This window comes from Mus pahari, chromosome 10 (genome assembly GCF_900095145.1).
Source record: "Mus pahari chromosome 10, PAHARI_EIJ_v1.1, whole genome shotgun sequence".
In the NCBI taxonomy this organism is placed as follows: domain Eukaryota; kingdom Metazoa; phylum Chordata; class Mammalia; order Rodentia; family Muridae; genus Mus; species Mus pahari.
The window spans coordinates 34737370-34758952 of record NC_034599.1 but is presented as its reverse complement, the minus strand read 5'-3'; the positions used below and the strand labels follow the sequence as shown (position 1 = coordinate 34758952).

The following is a 21583-nucleotide window of genomic DNA, read 5'->3' as shown; positions in this document are numbered from 1 at the left end:
CTAAAATCTTTCGCCTACTTCTTCAAACTCCAAAGTTCCTTTCCTTTCAGTCAATTAAGTTATCAGTTTTATATAAAATTGAGCCATGGGAGTGCAGTTAGAACGAAAACTGAAAACTGGTTGGCGCTCTTAAGTTCTTAAAATAATAAATAAATAAATAAATCTCAGGAAAACTGACCATTTTTGTAAATCTTGAGGTCCTGAAAATTAAGAGTAGACAATTGAAAGTTGAAATTACCCTCTTTTGGTTTACAAGCTGTGTATGCTCCCCTTTCCAAGTCTCCCCCATGGATAGCTTCTAGTTCCCAGCAGCCAACAGCAGGGGAGTGGCCAGCTGTTTCTTCCCATTCCCGCCCCCTTCTCTGCAGTTGCTCTGCCCTGAGGGTCCACTCCGGAGCTGATCCCGAGCGACTCACTGAGAAGCCCTCGGTCTTTCACGTTCACCACCAGCAAAAACAACAGGTTCTTGGATCTTGTTTGGTCCCACCTGAGGAAACTCTCTACCTTAAAGAGACACTTTTCTCAATTTTTTCCCGAGAGGCAGAATGAAGCCTTGCCACAATTGACTGTTTATATGAGAAAGGGTGGAAGGGACAGACAGGGAAATCCCTCCGCGAGCGAAATTTACTATGAGGTTAGATTCAGGAAATAAAGGATATTTGTTTTGTTTTTCACTACAGGTGACTGGTCTGCCTCTCTCCTCTCAGCCTCCTGCAGTGGCCACTGCCAGCCTGAGATCTCTGCTGCCACTACATCTTTCAGCCCTTGCTCCTCCGGGTGAGTCTCCTGCTCTAAGCTTCCTATTGATGACATTAGACATTCTTTTCCCTGGCCTCAGGCCTTTCCTATGGCATTTTGTCTTATTTAAAGGACGCCCCTCCCCTTCCTCGTATGTTTTCCTAGATGCTCTGTGTTTTCATAAATTATCATCTGTTGCAATTCTTGCTTTGCTGTCAAGCGGTAAAACATTTTAACAGCCAGGATTTATTCCGCAGTTGTTGAAGAATAAAGTAGAGAGTTGAGCCAGAATCATAGCTGCTGATTTGTGGGAGTGGGTGTGTGTGATCAGCATGCAGATTGCTCGCTCTCTCTCCCTCTCTCCCTCTCTCCCTCTCTCCCTCTCTCTCTCTCTCTCTCTCTCTCTCTCTCTCTCTGTGTGTGTGTGTGTGCGCGCGCGCGCGTGTGTGCGCGCACGCGCTACCTATACTAAGCAAATGCTGTATCACTACGATACGTCACAACTTACAACGTATTTGTAATTGCTATTTAGATGAGGATGGGTGGCCCAGGAGCAGCACTGTCCAGTGCCTTGGAACCTTTGAGGTAGGGCTGCGCCACAAAGAAAGACAAGAGCCCTTATTTGCATGGTTGGAGGAAGGTGGAGGTATTTAAATCGACTGCCCCTTCAGCCAGTTCATCAGCATTAGAGCAACAGTTGTCCTGAGCACGCTGTGTGCTCCAGGCAGTGACACTTCAGCTCCAGTGAAAATACCTTTTGTTGGTGCCTGCCACTGCAGCTCAGGTCACTTTATTTATTTATTTATTTATTTATTTATTTATTTATTTATTTTGTCACAACAGGGTAAGGAAAGCTAGGTGATAATCATGTACAGAATGCTCTCATGGAAACACCCATCCTAGGTGTTAGTGGGAAAAATGCTGTTCACTTGCATGGGATTTTAGACTCTTTAATAAAAACATTAAGAAAGAAGCTGACTTCGAAGGAAGTTCCAGGATGGTTATATTAGAGTTGGAGGAAGACAAAACACTTGGCATCTGCTAGAAGGAGAAGAGAGGTTATCCATGCCCTTATTTTAGGCATTTATGCGGCTGTCGAAGGAGAGGTAGGTCTATAGAGAAACATCTAGGAAGTCTGTCCTACTACCATAAGCCAGTAGGCATCAGAGTCCTGTGTGATAGAAACTCTGGGAACCCCGCATTGTGGGAGGGCTAACGGGTGCCAGGGTAAATTAATTATCCCGTTAAGTCAGGTAGTCCTTTCTCTTTAGCTGGCAGACTTTTGGAGAGGTTCCTGGCCAGGTGACTGACAAGCCCAACTGTATTAACTCCCAAGAAAAGGAGAACAACAGATAATGCAGGGCTCTAACCAGGGCCTTAGGTAGAACTCAGATTTATTCTTTTCACCTGGAAGAAGTACCTCTCCTTTAATGCCCCCCCCAAAACCCTCATACCTCCCCATTTTCACATGGTATTCTCAATCCTGAAGTGAGGCCAAGCTCATGTTTCTCTCCAGAACGTTACCAGGAAGTGGAGTCCAAAGCCAGCCTAAAGGGAAGGGTCCATCATTCCTGATGGACTTCAGGGCCCTTAGAACCTGCATAGCTACCAAACAGGGAGACTCAAACAACATACAGACTCTGTGGTAGGACAGTCATGGTCATCATAATGCATGAACTCCTTCCAGTTTTTTCTTTTTAAATCATAACATGTTCTAGCTTTAAAAAATATTATAATATTATAAAAACGAAATTGGGATATCTTACTTTTAAATTGAGGTTCTGTCGCATATATCATATACGTGTGTAAATTAGAAAAGTTGGAAGGCAACCTTGGTGATGGATTTGCATTCTGCCCTCTAGGGCAACTCACTTACAAGGAGCCACAACCCTCAGATTGCATAGCTGCTCACACAGGTCTCTGAGTGATGTGAATGAAATAATAAGCAGGAGATGTTTATTGAAAAGTAGTGACCATAACAACAGCAACACTGATGACATCATTGATGAAATCCTTCTAAGACTCCCCTGGTCTAGAAAGCCGGTCCATATGATTGACACATTTTTATGCTGGTATTATGGTTCAGGTCTTAGACAGAACATACTAATGCTTAGTGGGGCTAAACTTATGGTACCTATTCAGTAGGTATGAGATGCAGTGCATTAGTCATACTTCAGGGAAAGTAGAATTATTGTGTAAAGCAGCCTCAGACATTTCCTGTGAGTGGACACCTCAGGACTCTTATATCTTCCCACCTAGTTTGCCATTTAATAGAAACCTTATCTTTTACATCTCTGTCTCCTCACACCACATCCTTCCTTTCTAGCTCTAAAACAGTCACTCTGCATGCTTTCTGCCAGAGAGATGTCAGGTGGTAGTATTTGAGTGCTTGACTCTAACCATGTACTATAGGAAATGATGTATCTTTCCACAGAACCACATCATCAACATGGTGCATTCTAGCGGCTTACTCACTAGCGTTAGAGATCCAGGTAAGCAAGAGCCAAGACCCTTAGCGCGGGATTCTTTAGAACCTAGGGAGTTCTGTGGGTGTGACTCTAGCACATCTGGTTGAACTACAGAACCCTGATCTTTCCCTAGTGGCACTGAAGAGCATTGCTGTGACTCTGTCCATCAACGATTTTGTGGCTGGTGTGTCTGCAACCCTAAACTATGAGAATGAAGAGAAATCACCCCTGGAGACCTTCTTTGTGTTCCCCATGGATGAAGACTCTGCTGTCTACAGCTTTGAGGCCTTTGTGGATGGGAAGAGAATTGTGGCAGAACTTCAGGACAAGTACCAGGTCTGAGGGATGAGTTTATCCCCTCCCCTTCTTGTTTATGTAGCGCTTTCTCCTTAGACATTCATTAATCAAATACAGTAACTCAAAAAAAAAAAAATCAAATACTGAATGATTTATCCTTCATTTACTTCTAATCTATTTGCCTAAAATTATTTGGGGGTGGAGATAATTTGTCATCCAGAGGGTAGCTGCTTCAGTGACAGTGCCTGTCAAAGTCCCTGGGAAACAGTCTGGGTTCTATGTGCCTCCTAGGTGTCCATTCATTGTTCATTGGTGTTATCCTCTGTCTCCACCACTCATGTTATGTCCTGAAGGCCCACAAAAGGTATGAAGAGGCCCTCTCTGGAGGATATCAGGCCTACTTACTGGAGGAAGACAAGTGTTCCAGGGATGTCTTCTGTTGCAATGTGGGGAACCTGCAACCAGGGTCAAAAGTGTCATTGACCCTGAGATATGTGCAAGAACTTCCCTTGGAAGATGATGGGGCCCTGCGTTATGTGCTCCCCGCCATCCTGAATCCTAGATACCATCTCTCCGGTGAGTGCCCCTCCCTTTTGGATACCTGCCTTTGATGGCATAAGTTGGGAAAGTACAAAGCATTTTTGGAGTGCTAGATGTGTTGACAAGAAACACCAAACTGGGGTTCTTTCTGTAGATGGACGTGAGGACAGTAACCTGGATATGAAGACCCCAATAGTCCCTTTGGAAGAATTGCCCTACACACTCAGCATGGTTGCCACCATCAGCTCCCAGCTTGGTATCAGTACAATCCAATCCAACTGTCCCTTGAATCCCATTGAGTACACTGGAGATAACAAGACCTCAGCTCAGGTAAATAATGCAAGACTTCCCAGTTCTTTAGTGCTTTCCCTGTTGACCTCGTTCATGGTCCTCATCTTTACGAGATCCTCCACACTTTCTAAGCTACTATCTTTCTTACCTACCCTTTGTACAATTACTCTTTTCATGCTGCTCATGGAAACCTGCAGTCCTAGATTGGATTTTAAACCACTTGAAGCAATTAGTGAAAGTTCTAACATGGCTCCTCTGCTGGTCCCTTCCTCAGGTTTCCTTGGCTGAAGGACACAGGTTTGACCGGGATGTGGAACTCCTGATTTTCTATAGGAAGGTGCACAGTCCCAGTGTAGCTGTGGAGATGGGGATGTCTGGAAGGCCATCAGGTAATTTCTTCCTAATTTGGAAATTTGCCCCCTCAGAGCTCACCCTGCCTTAAAACTACTCTCAAATATTGATACTTTGATTGTTCTGTTAAGTGATCAGGAAAACACCAGCAGTCTGAAATACTAAAAGTCCTCACACTTCTCTATCCAAACGTAGTTTAATAATCAGGATGTTGTTGTTGTTGTTTGTTTGTTTGTTTGTTTGTTTTCTCGAGACAGGCCTTCTGTGTAGCCCTGGCTGTTCTGGAACTCACTCTGTAGACCAGGCTGGTCTCGAACTCAGAAATCTGCCTGTCTCTGCCTCCCACTGTCTGACAATCATCAGGATGTTTAAGGCCATTAATAAATAGTTGGAAGAAGAATGTGAGTAAATAGCTTGAAAAATGGAAATGGTATAAACTTGAACTGTTTTTAAAAGATATAATTCAAAATAATTTTATGGCATTTCCCCTTCTCAAAGGTTCAAAAATGTCCAAATATGGCAGCTTTACCCGCCAAGCTATCATTTGGACCCTGCAATTAACATCTTAAAAACCAATGAAATAAATACTCATTACTTTGATTTGTTGAAGAAGTTCAAATTCATGGACGCTTTCAGCAAATGTTGGTAAATGCTAGTCCTTGGTAGCTCACATATTTTTTTGAGCTGCCAGGAAATGAACATTCATTGGCAATGACACCAGGGCCACTGTTACTTTTATATGCTAATCCTCCTTTTTCATCTTCATATTTCTTCTCCTTTATCTTTTGAATGTTCATAACTCACCTCCAGCCCTTTGCAAGCAAACTGTTTAAAATATTAACAAAAAAGGAGGAAGGACACAAAGAAACAAACCAAACCAAACCACACACATACAACCAAACCAAACCAAACAAAACAAAACCAAACCAAACAAAACAAAATAGGATTTGGGCTTATATTTTTCCAGCTCACTGTTCAGTTCACAGTTGATTTGGGGGGATTGGTGTGGGGTGGGGTAGGAAGGAAAGTGGGAGGTCGAGGGAGAAGGAGAGGGAGAGTCGGAAGTGAATGAGTAGGTCCAGAGTCTTTCACATGTTAGGCAAATGCTTCAATTGACCTGTAACACCAGCACTCTATTTAGTGTGCTGTATTTTCTTTGAGAAAGGACTTCATTAAATTACACAGGTTGGCCATGGACTCATTCTGTCTCCCAGAATACTTTTAACTTGTGATTTTTCTTCTTTAGCTATGGAAGTAGCTGAGATTTTAAACCTATATCATCAAAGTGTTCTTAGGGACTTTAGAATTCTTGAGTTTCTTTTTGTCTTACAAGGTCTTAATCCTTTCTATATAGATAGTTTAATGGGAGCACCTTCTGCAATGGTGAGTTTCTACCCAGATATCCCAGAAGTGGAGACCACAACAAAACGTGGAGAATTTGTGTTCCTTATGGACCGTTCAAGAAGCATGAATAGCCCCATGAGTTCCAAGGACAAGTCTCAGCTGAGAATAGATGCTGCCAAGGTAAAAGAAACTCACTGAGGATGAATCTGGGGTTAGGAAGTGGTTCAGTTCAGCTCTGTTGGAGATGGAGGTATGTTCCTTGTCTGAGTTCTTGGGGTTCCCTTAGCATACAAGATGGAATAAAGTACTGTGACAACCCACACCCTCCACACTTGTACCAGGTGTGTGTGCATGTGCACACCCAATCACTTTGCTGGTCACACTTTCTCACCTCCAGGAAACATTGATTCTGCTACTGAAGAGTTTGCCAATGGGCTGCTATTTCAACATCTATGGATTTGGAGCCACCCATGAGGAGTTCTTTCCGTAAGTTCCTAGAAAGAGGTGTCAAGGAGCTATGACAGGGCTTGCAGTCAAGATAGCTAGGTAGGTAGGAACCTTGCTGCCCAGCCTGACAACCCAAGTTTGATTAACCAGAACTCGTGTGGAAGATAGAAAAATAAAATCAGTTCCCACAAATTGTCTTCTGACCTTTCACAGGTGTGCTATCTCACACACACACACACACACACACACACACACACACACACTGTTATAAATTCACATAAACTATATATTTTAAAGGGAGAAAATGCATTGTGAAAGGGTAGGTGTAAAACTTACCTGAGCTTAGGGGAAATTTGGGGAGGATTGCATTTGATAGGGATTTCTCAGCCCTGGAAACTTGATAGTGTGCCATCATGTGACCACGTGTGCTTGCCTCTCTCAGGGACAGTGTGATGTACAATCAGGAAACCATGCAGATTGCAGTGAAGAAAGTGAAGCGTTTGCTGGCGGATCTAGGAGGGACTGAACTTTTAACACCACTACGGAAAATTTTTAGGAAGCCCCCAATCCCAGGGCATCCCTTACAGGTAATAATTGGACCAAAACTAACACAGGGGGCAGAGAGAATGAAAATTCTCCTTAAGAATGTATGTCCTTGAATGTCACTGAAAAATTATGGAAACACGGTAGGTACTTCAGGCTTCTGCTATATAGGAGAGAGAAATAAAAATAAGAGGTACTTGTCTTCTGAACTTAAACAAAACTAGTGTGTTAATGGCTGAAACTCCCAGTGGTTTTGTGCTAACACCATGCAAACATAGTAAGCTAAAGAAGAACACTGGAGAATGGTGATCTCCTGCCTGTTTAAAGAGGCACCAGAGAATTTGAAGTGGTTCAAGGGTTAACTTCTATTCTCTTTAAATGAACTTGACAGTGACTTGATGGATATTCTACTGTTTGCTTTGTGCAGGTCTTTGTCTTCACTGATGGAGAAGTTGTTGAAACGTTTAGTGTAATCAGAGAAGTTATGTTCCAGAGCAAGAAGCACAGGTATTAGGGTGGTCTCCATTTCTATTGGGGAAACAGAGGGATTTTAGCAAGGCCAAACTGTAGCCAAGCATTACCTGATACTAAGCACTTTGAAGACATATCAAGTGATTATTTATTTTCTATGAAAATAAAAACAGTACTCCAAATAACATCAACTATATAAAAAAAAAAAAAAAACAAACCTAATTTATCCTTACCTTTTTGAAACTATTAAGTGTGTATGTCCCCAGAGGGTTCTGACCACAACTCTGTAACAAGGGACACTGCTCTTTGAAAGCCCATGCTTAGATTCTTACCTGTTTATCTATTCTTGCTATTTGTTCCAGAAGGTAAATTGATGCCTTCTGAGATCTTCACCCAAGTTTTTACTATCTTTGTAGAAATAGAATTTAGGTGTTTTAGTTTCTTTAATGTTTTCAAATAGTATTTGTTGAAATTGCTTTGTAGAAATACCAGCATAAATGGGAGAAGGAGTCATTCCCATTGAGTGAAGCTTTGGCAAATGAGCATTGCTAGGGCAGGGAAGCCAGTTTGTTTAGAGCAGTGGCCACTGGTAGGTTGCCCATGTGCCAGTAGGTATTCTTATATCCACATAAGCATGGAGAGCACTGAGTGGACTCTGTGTGTTAAAAAAAAAAAGTTGATAGAGGAGACAGTTGAAATAGAGGGTATAGGAGGATTTGGAGGAAGTAGTATAAGGTGGGTATGATTAAAATAGATTGTATACATGTATGAAACTCTCAAAAAAAACAAAAAGGAACTATTTATAGATCTATTTTCTCTAGTTTTCTGCTGGCTTAGGAAACTGCAGCTGGCATTTCCATGAGGAGAACCCAGACTGAGTGCTGGAACTTAAGCTATACAGCTAATTCTTGTATGTCTTACTTAACAACTCAGCCTAACACTTGAATTTCTTCTCAAGATGGAGAGAGTAACAGTATTTACTTAAAGTTTACTGTGATACTAGAAATAATAAAACTCTATAAGCATCAGGAATTACCCTGATGCAATTTAAGTATCACAAATATTTTCTGTCATTGTAATTATTATTTTCACTAACTTCCACATAAAGCAGTGTTGTGAGTTCTAGGCAAGTCAACAGGCATGAACAACTTTTAACTTGATTCTATACAGAAAGATAGTATAGATCTCATAGTTGAAAGTTTATATTAGAAACTTTGCATATGATATAAAGATCTGTGTTCTGTAAGAAGAGAATCCCCAGCTGGTTTTCTGTAATTAAGAGCTGAGTCCTGATTCTTGCATTTTTTTTTTTAGAGCATTAGCTTTATAATTGATATCATTGGGAACTGTGAGTTATATTAACTCAATCAAAAGAGTTCAATAAACAGGCCCAAATTATACTGTATTGATTTACAATGAAAACTTTTTTACACCATCTAAAATACTTGTTTAATTTACCGATCATATATTGTCTTTGTATATACTGTTCTTCTTGAGAAATGAAATTATGGAAAACAACAACAACAAAAACAACAACAAAAACCACAGCTTGTTATTCATAGACTTGGACAGAGTGAGAACTTTTCCCTTAGAAAAGCAGGGCACATGCTCCTCACCTGACATTCTCCCTAGCAAGGCCAACACTATGTTAGACAGTTTCAAGAAGGTGCTGTTCACTATTCATATCTTTCTTCTTTTTTTTAGAAGAGGAATTTTGTATTTAGACAGACCAGTTGGTAAGGAATGACTTTGGACAGATTTCTTTGATTTTTTGTACTTCAGATCTGAAGGTTAAAATGAAATATGTGATTATTTCAGGAGACACTGAATAGGTAAATTGTGTCACAATTGTGAGACATATTATGTATTTTTAAAGTAGAACATACTTAATGAATAGCAGTTATTATGTAGTTATTCAAGAAAGTACCCTGTGTTCATATAATTTGTGATAATGGTGTGTTAAATTGATAATTCCATTCAGGTTCCATCTTTAACCTCATCTTCTTACATTCACAGATGTTTCTCATTTGGCATTGGAGAAGGGGCCTCCACTAGCTTAATCAAGAACCTTGCCCGGGTGTCAGGGGGCACTGCAGAGTTTATCACAGGCAATGACAGAATGCAGTCCAAGGTGAGGATCAACGATGTATAAAGAAGTGAATACTACAATTAAAATCTGTGACAAAAAGGGACATTTCTTCAAGGGTTGGAGTCCAACTTAGCTCCAGAACACATTTTCTGATGCCTCCAATGTTTAGCTCATATACTTAGTGGTGACAAATCTGGCCATGGAAAGAGGGCTCACTATAGTATGTAGACAAATGTCTCTGGTTCTTTTATTCATTAGCTCAGAGATGATTTGTTGACAGTTCAGGCTTTTGTGTTGAAACCAGACAGACAAAGAGCTTTGGATGTCACACTTAGGAATCTGCATAAGTGCTTCAGAACCTCTTTTGGTGTTATATCCGACCTTTACTGCAAAAGATATCAGGCAAAAGAGAAAGATCAAGTGTGATATGTATTATAAAATCAAAGTGACTTCAAATTGATATAGCCATCTCCTGATATATTTCTAAGCTTCTGACTCACAGTATCATCTTTACTAAATCTCTTCCCTGTGAATCTCCTCCCCTCAGCATTTCATCTATTCATGTTTATGTGTGAAATATCTTAACTTTGGACTGCAAAAGAGCAATAAGGTTACTTCTTCATATGGCAGTAGAAATTAGACATAGAATTAATTAAGGCTCATGACCTCTATATACAGTATGTCATCAGTGTCATCAACTCTTTCTTCTTCTGCAGGCCCTGAGATCTCTGAGGCGTTCTTTACAGTCTGTAGTAGAGGATGTCTCTCTGAGCTGGAATTTGCCTCCCCAGATGTTTGCACCTATGTTATCTCCAGAACAAACTTCTATCTTTCGGGGTCAAAGGCTAATCATCTACAGCCTACTGATTGGAAAGATACCAGTGAGTCCACAATCTTAATCTCTCTCCCTGGTGCAGGTACTTTCCTGGCAGGTTCATTAAGTAAAAATAGATTGTTTTGAGTCTCAACAGGTTATTGTATTTCTAACTAGAGCTGTTCAGGCACTCTTCCTATCATACCAGGTTCCTGCTCTCCTGAACACATGGCTTCCGGATAGACAGATATATTAAGCTGGGGTAGGGACCTGACATTTAAAGCCACCATCTTCCAAGTAATTCCTCTTTGTCTTTCCTTCTCTCACATACAGAAAGAAGAGGCAACTGGTGAAGTGTGTCTCTCATATAAGCTTCATGGTAAAAGTTATGAGGAAAAAGTGACATTTTCTCTACAGCCAAAGCCTGATGACAAGTGAGAGTTCTGCTTTCTTTCCCTTTCCTTCTTTCTTTATCCCCGTGGTCTCTGATGGCCAAATCCTTTTCTTGATGCTGAACAGAATTGTGTCCCTACAATCACATTTTATCTCTTGCTCACTCACAGATTACCCAGCTTTTCTCCTACATCTCCTTCCTCCTGTGACATGTAGCTTTTATCGACTCCTACGAAAAGGCATGCAGGTTACTTTTCTTCTTACTTCCAGAATGTTTTATTCTTTCAGCCTCACCATTCACCGTCTTGCTGCAAAGTCCATGATCCAGTCCAAAGACTTTGGCTTCAAGGAGACATCAATAATGTATAAAAGAGATGTGTTGGACATCAGCCTAGAGTCTGGAGTCATGAGTTCCTTCACAGCCTTTGTTGCCATCAACAAGGAGCTCAATGAGCCCATCCAGGGGCCCCTGGTGCATAGGGATATCCCAAGGCCTATTCTCTTGGGTGCAGGTCCAAAAAGGCCCTCTGATGGTAGGTTTTATCCTATAAATACATTTATGAATAAGGAGCTTTTACTACTTCAGAATGGTATATAAAGAAAAAAAATTTTAAATATTCTCACATTCCTTTTTCCCCTGTCCTTCTACATACAGGATTTATGGCTAGTCTTAAACTTTCCTCTTCCAAGGGTATATATATATATATATATATATATATATATATATATATATATCAGTTGAGAAAAAGAGTTGAAGCCAAGTGTTGAAAAAAGAAACATGGAGAAATTTAAACATCAAAATTACAAATAAACCTTGAATGAGGTTCAATTTGAAGATAATCTGTGGTTTGGATGATTAGAATGTGAAGAGTACAATGTTGACCAGTGGCTGAAACAATCACTAATTGTTAGTTTAGTCACTAAAACTAACAACTGAGACATGAAGAAGAAAAGGCATGTTACTCAGTCTAAAATATAGCCAGAGAACAAATATAATAGTCTCTAAGTTAAAACACTGCAAATACTGTATGAAAGAGAGTAGTGTGTGTGTGTGTGTGTGTGTGTGTGTGTGTGTGTGTGTGTTTATGTGTGTGTATGTGTGTGCCAATAAAATTTTGATAAGTAGAACAGTGAGTTAGGAGATGGTGCTGAAGTAAAATAGAGGCAAAGTCCTTGGATTTGAAGAAGTCAGATCTATTTGCATTAGAATATTGCATTTGCTACCCACATGAGTAGCAGAATTGTCCAGTTGATGTCAGAGGTTGAAATACAGAGGATGTCAGTTGCCTGGGTTACAGATAGTTCAATGGATCATAGGAAGTAACAAAGAAGCCTGAAAATATGAAGACAGATAGAAGGTAACCCAAATGATGGAGGAAGTAGGATGATATGGGCCTGAAGAAGCTGCCAACACCAATTCTCAACCCTTCTTCTTACAGATATGGTCCTTGGGGAAGGACATTTTAGGAGTGATAGCAAGTTTAAGGGAGGAGAAAAATTTACTTCAAGTTAAGACATGGTTAAAAGGAGCTCCCTGGGATGAATCAAGAGATGGATGAAAGATTAATTCTTGTGTGTTGGGGGTTTCAGAGGAAGGAAGGTAGAAAGAGTGGTTCAGAATGCACTAGAAGACAGTATATCAGGGAAGAATGGGACATAGGGATGATGACTGAAGCTAAGGAAGAAGGGAGTACTTGGCTCTCAAATCATCAGACTTCGTTGTCCTTTTCAGCTTTGTAGAACATGGATGCCTCAGTGTAAATGTGTGTACTGGTGTCTTTCAGGTTATCCCAAAGCTTTATTCTGTGCCAGTGCTCCTGTAACTCTGCCTCCATGGCTAAAGGGCACGGGAAAATGTGCTGCTACAATACTCATGCCAAATGGTGAGGATCCTTTAAGTTCAATGCATCATAGTGCCTGCTACAATCTCAGAGAATGTTTGTCTTACCAAGGTTTGTCTCTCACACATCTGACTAGGCATACCCCAACAGCGTCAGAATAGCCAGAGGAAGAAATGTGTGGTTCATACAGATACTCGCCCTGAGTTGCCCCACCTGGCTAAATATGACAGTTACCCCCAAGGTGAGAGAGACCTTAGATTGTATTTCTCTGATCTATGGGGATTGAAGAACTAGTACTTCAAATCTCCCTACCAAGGAAACCTATCAAGAGCACCTGATAGCGGGTGAGATTTTTTTTTTTTTTTTTTTGAGTATGTGCATTTGCCATGATCAGCCCAACTCCACTGAACTACAATGTAAGATCTAAAAACCTCTTCTAATGGGCTCTGGTATGTCTTTTAGACTAACAAACTTCTGTTTGCCATCTTTTCTTTCATAAGCCCCTTGTAGGCAGGGCCTACAGAACTTACGTATCATCTTATTTGGCTCATTCTATGGATGGGATGGATGCTGGCCATCCCTTCACATATTGATCGTGATGATACATCTTGAGGATATCTGGAGGCTTTCTTTCTCTTGCTATTGTATGGCTCTGAATTCAGAAAGCCACTCAGGTAGGCTAGGGAAACAATAGCTACATAATTTCTAAACACTTTATCCTTTCTTCTCAAAGGGAGTAAGGAGCATAGTCTTGCACAGCTGATATATCTCCAGAATGCAGATGGTTCCTGGGATATGAATGAGGATTTAGCTAAGATTCTAAGTACTAGTTTGGAAGACATGACAGCTGCACACCCTACTGAGGTAAGATCCAAAAAGAAAAAAAATCAAATGAGTGACTGGGTTTTTTTTTTTTATATATATACAATATTGTTAGTAGTGAAAATTTTTTTCTGACTCAAGGTCTACTTAAGATAGGAGAATAGGAGGATGGTACTGCCTAGATTAACATCTAATAATCAGAGATTAATTGTTTTGTGAGTATAATGGAACTGTAAGAACAAGAACAAGAGTAGTATTCATATGAAGTTCACTCTAAGAGTAATAGATAACAAAGGAAAATCCAAAGCCCTCTGCTATGTCATTTATTTTCTCTGCTCGATTCTTCATTGTAAAAGTAAAAATTAGCTAGATAAGCAATTCATATGCGCCTTGTTACTTGTCTCTCACATCAGTAAAGTAGGGAAGGTGGCTTTCTTTTGTGTTTCTACTTATAGGTAAAGAAAATGAACATCACAAACTTTGTCTGCCTGGGATGGGTGGAGCTGTGTTGAGTGCTAGGTCTGTGTCTTTATTTTTCTTTTTGCATTGATTTTTTTTTTTTAATTTCTGAAGCAAATATCCATCAACAAGTGCTAAACAGATTTTTACAAGCATAGTGTATTAAAATCCCTTCAATGTATTATAGTTACATATGATTTAAATCTGATACAGACACCTTTTCACTGAGTTAAAATTATGTTTACTGAGCTATATTCTTTTTCTGAAAGCTCTTGGGAAGAGTCTATTTCCTTGTGCTCTGGATCTTCCAAGGCAGTTGCTATCCCTTCATCAGACTCCCTTCCATCCTTAAGGTCAGGGGTGTTACATTTCTCTCTGGTTTCTCTTTTACCATTGTTGTCTCCATCTGAAGGCAGCAGTAAATGATTCAGCACATTTGCACAATCGTGAGATCACACTAGGCTTCTGAGAACTTCAAGACCAACGTTCATGACATTAATCTTACATTCTGAGATATAAATGAGTTTGTTTATAAGATTCAAGGATTGGGATGTAAACATGTTTGGAGGCCATTATTCTACAAACTGTGGATCCTAAAGGATAGTTAAAACTCAAAGAATGAATAGATAGGCATCACTGAGCTCAAGGGTCCAAGGACAGATTTTTACATTTGTAGAAGGATAAGTTTGTCCATCTGAGAAGTAGCTGAAGGATACTTATGCCCATCTGAAAATTTTACTTTCTTATCTTTATTTTCTTGGATAGTTTCTTTATTTACGTTTCAAGTGTTTTCCCTTTTCCTGGTTCCCCTACCCCACCAATCACCCTATCCCATCCCCTCTCCTCCTGCTTCTATGAGGGTGCTCCCCTACCCACCCACCCACTCCCACCTCCATGCCCACACATTCCCCTACACTGGGGCATTGAACATTCACAGTACCAGGGCCTTTTCCCCCACTGATGCCCCAAAAGGCCATCCTCTGCTACATATGCGGCTGGAGCCATAGGTCCCTCCATGTGTACTCTTTGGTTGGTGGTTTAGTCCCTGGGAGCTCTGGGGAGCCTGATTGGTTGGTATTATTGTTCTTCCTATGGGGTTGCAAACCCCTTCAGCTCCTTCAATCCTTTCTTTAACTCCTCCACTGGGGACCCAGTGCTCAGTCCAATGGCTGTTAGCATCCCCCTCTGTTTTTGTTAGGCTCTGGGAGAACCTCTCAGGAGACAGCTATATCAGGTTCCTGTTAGCATGTACTTCTTGCTATTCACAATAATGTCTGCATTTGGTGACTGTGTATGGGATGGATCCCCAGGTTGGGCAGTCTCTGGATAGGCCTTTTCTTCAGTATCTGCTCCACATTTGTCTCCTTATTTGCTATATTAGTATTTTGTTCCCCCTTCTAAGAAGGACCGAAATATCCACACTTTGGTCTTTTTCTTCTTGAGCTTCATGTGGTCTGTGAATTGTATTTTGGGTATTATGAACTTTTGGGCTCATATCTACTTATCCCCGTGAGTCTGTTTCTTAAGAACTCCTTATAATAGTCCGTTTATGGCTTCACCTTGAATCAACTTTAGTCAAAGTTAGTTGAAATCACAGTAGGCTGACCAATTATTTCAAATATATTAACTCATTGGGATTGGATAAATTATACTTCAGATTGTAGGATAATTTGGTAATTCATCTAATTGGTGATAAATTCTTAAAATATAGGATAAATTACAAAATTATGAAGAAAATTATATTCTAAATTACTATATTACTAAACTAGGAATGTAATGATATGAATGTCACTTTGTGTCTAGCCACTGTTGTCAAGTACAGTATCCACTAGTGAAATATGGCTATTGTATATCTTTGAATGTGACTAATGCAAAAAGAAGCCATGGTTTTAACTGAAGTGCAGTGTTTAGCACACAGCTATTTCAAAGGGACAGCACAAAAATACATTATACATTACAGAATTTATTTGGTATAGATAAAATGTTAATATGGTGATTTGTAGTGTATATAGTAACATAAAATACACAAGCAGCTGAGAATACAGTTCACAGGTATATACAACTATAATATACAGGAACAGTTGAAGATACAGTCCATGGGTATATACTGCTCATGTTGGGCAAGTACAAGTCTTGCAGTATAAAGCGCTTGAAACAATATCAAAGTGCTAAAATTGCTGTTCTGTTTATTTTTCTCCTTAAAAACATGAGTATTTGAAGATTTTAAAGGACATGTGTTTAGTGTTGTGTTTTTATATTTTAAAAATGCTATTTAAAAGAAAAGAATAATTAATAAAAATTGCAAAGAAGATACAGGGATAATGAAATGTTTAGCAGAGATTGATTGAGAGCAACACATGTGAGATGTAGATCCCTTCTTCATCATGGCAAGCAGATTAACAGAATAAAGTCATCAGAGAGCTGGTGTAGAAGGTTTCAGTAAAGGATTTTATTGTTAAAAAAAAGAAGTATCTGGACCAAGTATAAACTAGTTGGAAATATGTAGCAATAAATAGTGAATGTATTTTAAGCTGTAGTGTTTTTTAAGTATTTAATTATTTTATTTGAATGTTTATTAAATCCTCCAAGTTCTGCATCTTTACGTTGGCCAGTGTTTCCAAAAAAAATTCTAATGAACATGAAGACCCAGATGTTGCTTCTGATGTGTGACAGAACTGAGGGATGGGTAGTTTGTGCAATAAAAATCCTGATCCAAAATAAAGAAAAGTGGGTCTGGGTTCTGAAAGTATTAGATAAGAGAATTGGGATTTTATTTCATTAAATGACCATAACCTATATTATAAATAAAAGCAAATATGGCGACTCTCACCTATACAAGCACAGAGGAGAGACGCAATGTCTTAACAGAAGTTTCTTGTGAAGTCGGACATTACAACTGGCTGAAACACAGCAAAAAGCAGAAGTTCTGATGGTTGGTCAGGGCCACAGGCTGACCTCTAAAGCCAAATGCTTTGGTCATGATCACTGAATTTCCCAAATACACTTACTTCCAGAAGTGACCATTTCAGGGTGTGTTTAAAAAATTGCTGTGATCCTTTAGAGAAAGAGAACATGACTGATGTTCTTAGTTCTTTCACATGAACAGTTTTCTTACGGATGAAGTACAGGTTCTGAAACAGCCTCATTCAAAGAGGACAAGAAAGCTGTCTGGATGTGGAGAGTCATACTATAAAGCATGAATGTTCGTTGATCTGCTGAGTCTAAAAACTGAAACCTTAAGAAACAATGAGTGAAAACTCATGGATGAAATTATTTTCCTGAAGTGTTCATGTAACGATGTGATTAGTAAGGATTAATTTGGTCTTCTGTCTCATCTCTGTCATTAACTCTAGGATAACACTGGAGAAAATATTTTATGTTTCTATGACGCTTTTTTCTTGCAACTATTAAGTTGAAAATTTTCATTTCCCCTTTCCAGACCAGAAATAGGAAAGATGATTAATATAATGATAATATTTTGTAAAGGCATATATATACATACATATATTCTTCTCTGGGCATAGTGGGAGCATCTTCTCAGAGGTGTTTGACTAGTTCCCATTGCTGACCTAAAGGTTGTACTGGACTTAAAGCGCAAGACACTTCTGTCCTAAGACCCAGTGGATTGCTAACCTGATAATCAGGAAAAATACCTCACATGATATGTGCATGGTGGGGATAGATAAGGAACAAACTCCATGCAGCAGCAGTTTGGCGGATACAGAAGACATGATGTTTTGCATGTTTCATCTTGAGGGACTTCTTGATCCATCCTGGGTATGAGAGAATTCTCTGTCTGTGCAGGTGTTAGAACCCTCAGCTTGGGCTACAATGCTGGCTGTGATCTGGCTGCATGCCAATGGCAAGGAATTGAAGGACGAGTGGGAGCTTCTGGAAAGAAAGGCTGTGGTTTGGCTTCACAATAATTCAGGTAGGAACACAAACACAGCCCCCACCCCTTTTCCTTCTTCTTTAGGAAGGCAGCTACTGTGACTCCAGGCCTGACAGGGAATAACCACTGGATAGTCCCTATTCACTTCCACCATGCTAATTTGGAGCTTTTCTGCTCCCTTAGCTCATCTTTCTGTGGCAGAATATGGTTGAAGTTTGTAATTGGGGGTGGAAAGGAATGAGTAAAGGTGAAGGGGCAAAGGTGGGGAGGTGTCGAGTGGCAAGGACACAGTGTAGTAGCAACCATCCTCTGGTACTCAGTACTAAGCTGAATCTCCATAGTCCTGGATGCTCCTTGGGCAGTCATTGTCTCCCTGTTGCTGACTAGATTAAAGGCTAACTGGAGCACACAGAAAAGAAGAGCCAGGAGTACTGAGGAAAGATATAATAGAAGTGAGGGTAGATGACTTGAGAGGATGAGAGAGGTCAAGGAATGAGTTTTCTCCCCGTCGGTTATCTCACAGCCTTGACTCTTCTTTCTCCTCCCCACAGTCCGTGGTTTCAACAAGCTTATACGTACTGCCAACAAGCTCTTGAAGACATCTGTGAGTCCCTCAATCTTCAAGTTATGAGAGTGATGCCCAGGAGAAGGTCATTCTTTCCTGCCTCCTGCCACATCCTTCACCTTCTCTGCAAAGATAGATTTTTGTCTTGTATCTTATCATTTGTATCTTAGTATAAAAGTGAAGGATGAGCTCTGGCTATCTATTGTAGGTCCCACTGGATAAAACTTGGGGTGTCTGTGTGTCCCCGATGTCTGTGTGCTGGTAGACATAGAAACTATTTCCTATCTTGGAGCAGTATAGAACATTTGCATGTCGTGATGGTTCTCCTAACTTTTAAAAACATCTTTTACTCCAGTCTAAGGATGAACTGTGACAGTGTTGTTAGAGAATCCCTGCGTCTAATAATTGTCTTCATTATCCTTTTGGTACTCACCTTTCATTTTATAGATTTTGTCATTATATGCATTATATACTCAAATCCAATTTCCATTCTTGGAAGAAGTCAGATGTAAACTGCAAGTCAATGCCAGGGTCATTGTAACTTCAAGATCACAGAGAATCAGGGTTCCCATTTTGCTCATTGTTACTGTTGGGAACATTCTTGATGCACTCACTCTATGTATCCCTTGTCAGTCTGCTCTACACCTTTCTTTCTCCTGCACAAGTGATTTGAGATGAGTCAAACTTGTAAATAAATGTCTGTCCTTAACCATTAACCATTCTATAGAAGGTTGATGATGAAATCTTTAGGCCTAGCTTAAATCCATTAAACCCATGAGTTTGGTTATGGTCTGGTTTACTCAGAATTAATGTAGGTTGTGATGAGAACTGAGTATGTTTTGTTTTTCAGTCCGTAAAGATTGGAGTTCCCTGATCACTCTGACACTTTCTTTCACATACCCTATCATATTAAATGACCCCATGCCTCCAGATTGATGTTTTACCAATATTAAAGTGGATATTTCTACTCTGAAATTGTGTTAGTCTTTTGTCAATTGATTCAATGAGCATGAGTTAAGATCTATTATTCCATTTTCAGCCCCAAAATTTGGATATGCCCATTGTTCACACTGTGTTTGTTAACAGGGCATGGTTTGTGCCTTCAGCCAGATTTGACCACCTGACTCCAAGAAGCCAATTTTAAAAGGTAAATTAATGGTACAAAATAGAATAAAAATTTATTCAATATAGTTACACTGGAAAGAGGGACAAAAGGACCTAGGCCTTCTCCAAGTTTAGGTAGCCCAAGACTTCTCCAATGTGATTTCTCTAAGTCCATCATCTTCAAGGTCCTGAAGAAGGATTAAAATTGAAATAAAGGGCCAAATAGATGTGTGTGTGTGTGTGTGTGTGTGTGTGTGTGTGTGTGTGTGTGTGTGTGTATGTGTATCATAGGTTTTATAAATCAGTTCCCATTTTGGAGGTAGGATTTCCTTTTCATTAGTCTGACATGAAGATTGGGAGACATATGTGTTTCTTTATAAAAAAAAAATTCTCAATTTCTGCCAGTTTAGCTCCACTTTCACAATATCCTCTGTGGGCAGACTCTTTCTCTCTTTTTTTTTTAAACTTAAATAAACTGGCTTTTTAGAAGTATGTGTTTTCCTTTCAAAATAAGTTTACTGATCCTTTGTGAGTTTCACATCATGCACCCCAATCCTACTCATCTCCTCACTCCTTTGTATCTGCCCTCTGGTCTTGCAACCTTCGCCACAAAAGAAACTAAAAATAAAATTCTAAACAACAACAACAACAACCAGAAAGCGTAATAAACAAAACCCATCTCGTGTGGAAGCTGTAGTGTGTCACTCTGTGTTCCACAGCATACCCTTTTGTACGCATATAGAGTTGCAAATATTCATTGCAATGAGTCATCAGTTGGATGGAAGTCCCTGGCTGCTGCTACCCCATCAATACATCATCACCATCATCCCCATCATCATCATTGTTTTCCTTCTTGAGTTTCCATGGGAGGAAATTGTACCTTCTTCAGATTTATGGGCTGGAGAGATGGTTCAGTTGTTTAAAAGTGTGCTGTTTTTCAAAAGGATACAGGATCAGTTCTCAGTACCTGAGTCACAGAATCTACAGGGTATTAAGAACTCTCTTTTAAGCCGGGCATGGTGGCACACACCTTTAATCCCAGCACTTGGGAGGCAAAGGCAGGCAGATTTCTGAGTTTGAGGCCAGCCTGGTCTAGAGAATGAGTTCCAGGACAGCCAGGGCTACACAGAGAAAACCTGTCTCAAAACAAACAAACAAACAAACAAAAAACCCCAAAACAAAACAAACAAAAAACCAAAAAAAACCACCAAAACACACACACACACACACACACACACACACACACACACACACACACACAAAACCCTCTCTTTTAGCCTCTATTGGCCATTGTACTTTTGTGCATACACCCCCAACAGACACCCTGACATAAATATATGTATGTGGTGGTGCATGCCTTTTAACCCTAGCATTCAGGAGGCATTGGCAGGCACATCTCCGTGAGTTTGAGGACATCCTGGCATACATAGTGAATTTCAGGACAGCCAGGGCTCTGTGGTGAGACCCTGTCTCAAACAAACCAACAAACCAACAAGCCAACCAAGCAAACACACTTCAAATCTGATCAAGTGTCTGTTGTCACAATTAAGTTCTGTTTTCTGGAACAAGAGAGATAGCCTGATTGTCTAAAGCAGGTGCTGCCATTACAGAGAACCAGAGTTCAGTCCTCAGGACTCATATCAGTGTGACACAATTGCCTGTAATCCCAGCTCCAAGAGATCTTACGCCCTCTTCAGGTTTCCACTGGCAACTGCACTCATATTCACATACCCTTACACACACACACACACACACACACACACACACACACACACACACACACACAGGAAATTAAATTAAATACAAAAATAATTTTGTTTTGTTTTGTTTTTCAAGACAGGGTTTCTCTGTGTAGCCCTGGCTGTCCTGGAACTCACTTTCGAATTCAGAAATCCACCTGCCTCTGACTCCCAAGTGCTGGGATTAAAACACATGTGCTTCCTTTCATGGATGACATTTTTCTGTCTCCTGAGGACTAAAGAGCCATGAATGCTTTAAGAATGAGGTCCTATATCTCGGACCCTGATATAGCGGCCTCTTGTGAGGCTATGCCAGTGCCTGGCAAACACCGAAGTGGATGCTCACAGCCAGCTATTGGATGGAACACAGGGTCT

General features: G+C 40.1%; 1 protein-coding gene across 1 annotated transcript; it reads left to right on the top strand.

Annotated features, from left to right (window-relative positions):
• Nucleotides 1-379: 379 nt before the first annotated feature.
• LOC110327506 (von Willebrand factor A domain-containing protein 5A-like) lies at nucleotides 380-19302 on the top strand. Its single transcript, XM_021206570.2, has 20 exons — nucleotides 380-462; nucleotides 681-777; nucleotides 3173-3230; nucleotides 3340-3542; nucleotides 3857-4079; nucleotides 4198-4373; nucleotides 4609-4723; nucleotides 6040-6209; nucleotides 6427-6515; nucleotides 6919-7063; nucleotides 7447-7526; nucleotides 9507-9621; nucleotides 10296-10460; nucleotides 10727-10827; nucleotides 11075-11319; nucleotides 12571-12669; nucleotides 12764-12868; nucleotides 13361-13491; nucleotides 17713-17839; nucleotides 18352-19302. Exons 3-20 carry the CDS (start codon nucleotides 3188-3190, stop codon nucleotides 18429-18431), a joined length of 2412 nt encoding a protein of 803 aa, XP_021062229.1. The 5' UTR covers nucleotides 380-462; nucleotides 681-777; nucleotides 3173-3187; the 3' UTR covers nucleotides 18432-19302.
• Nucleotides 19303-21583: the final 2281 nt, after the last annotated feature.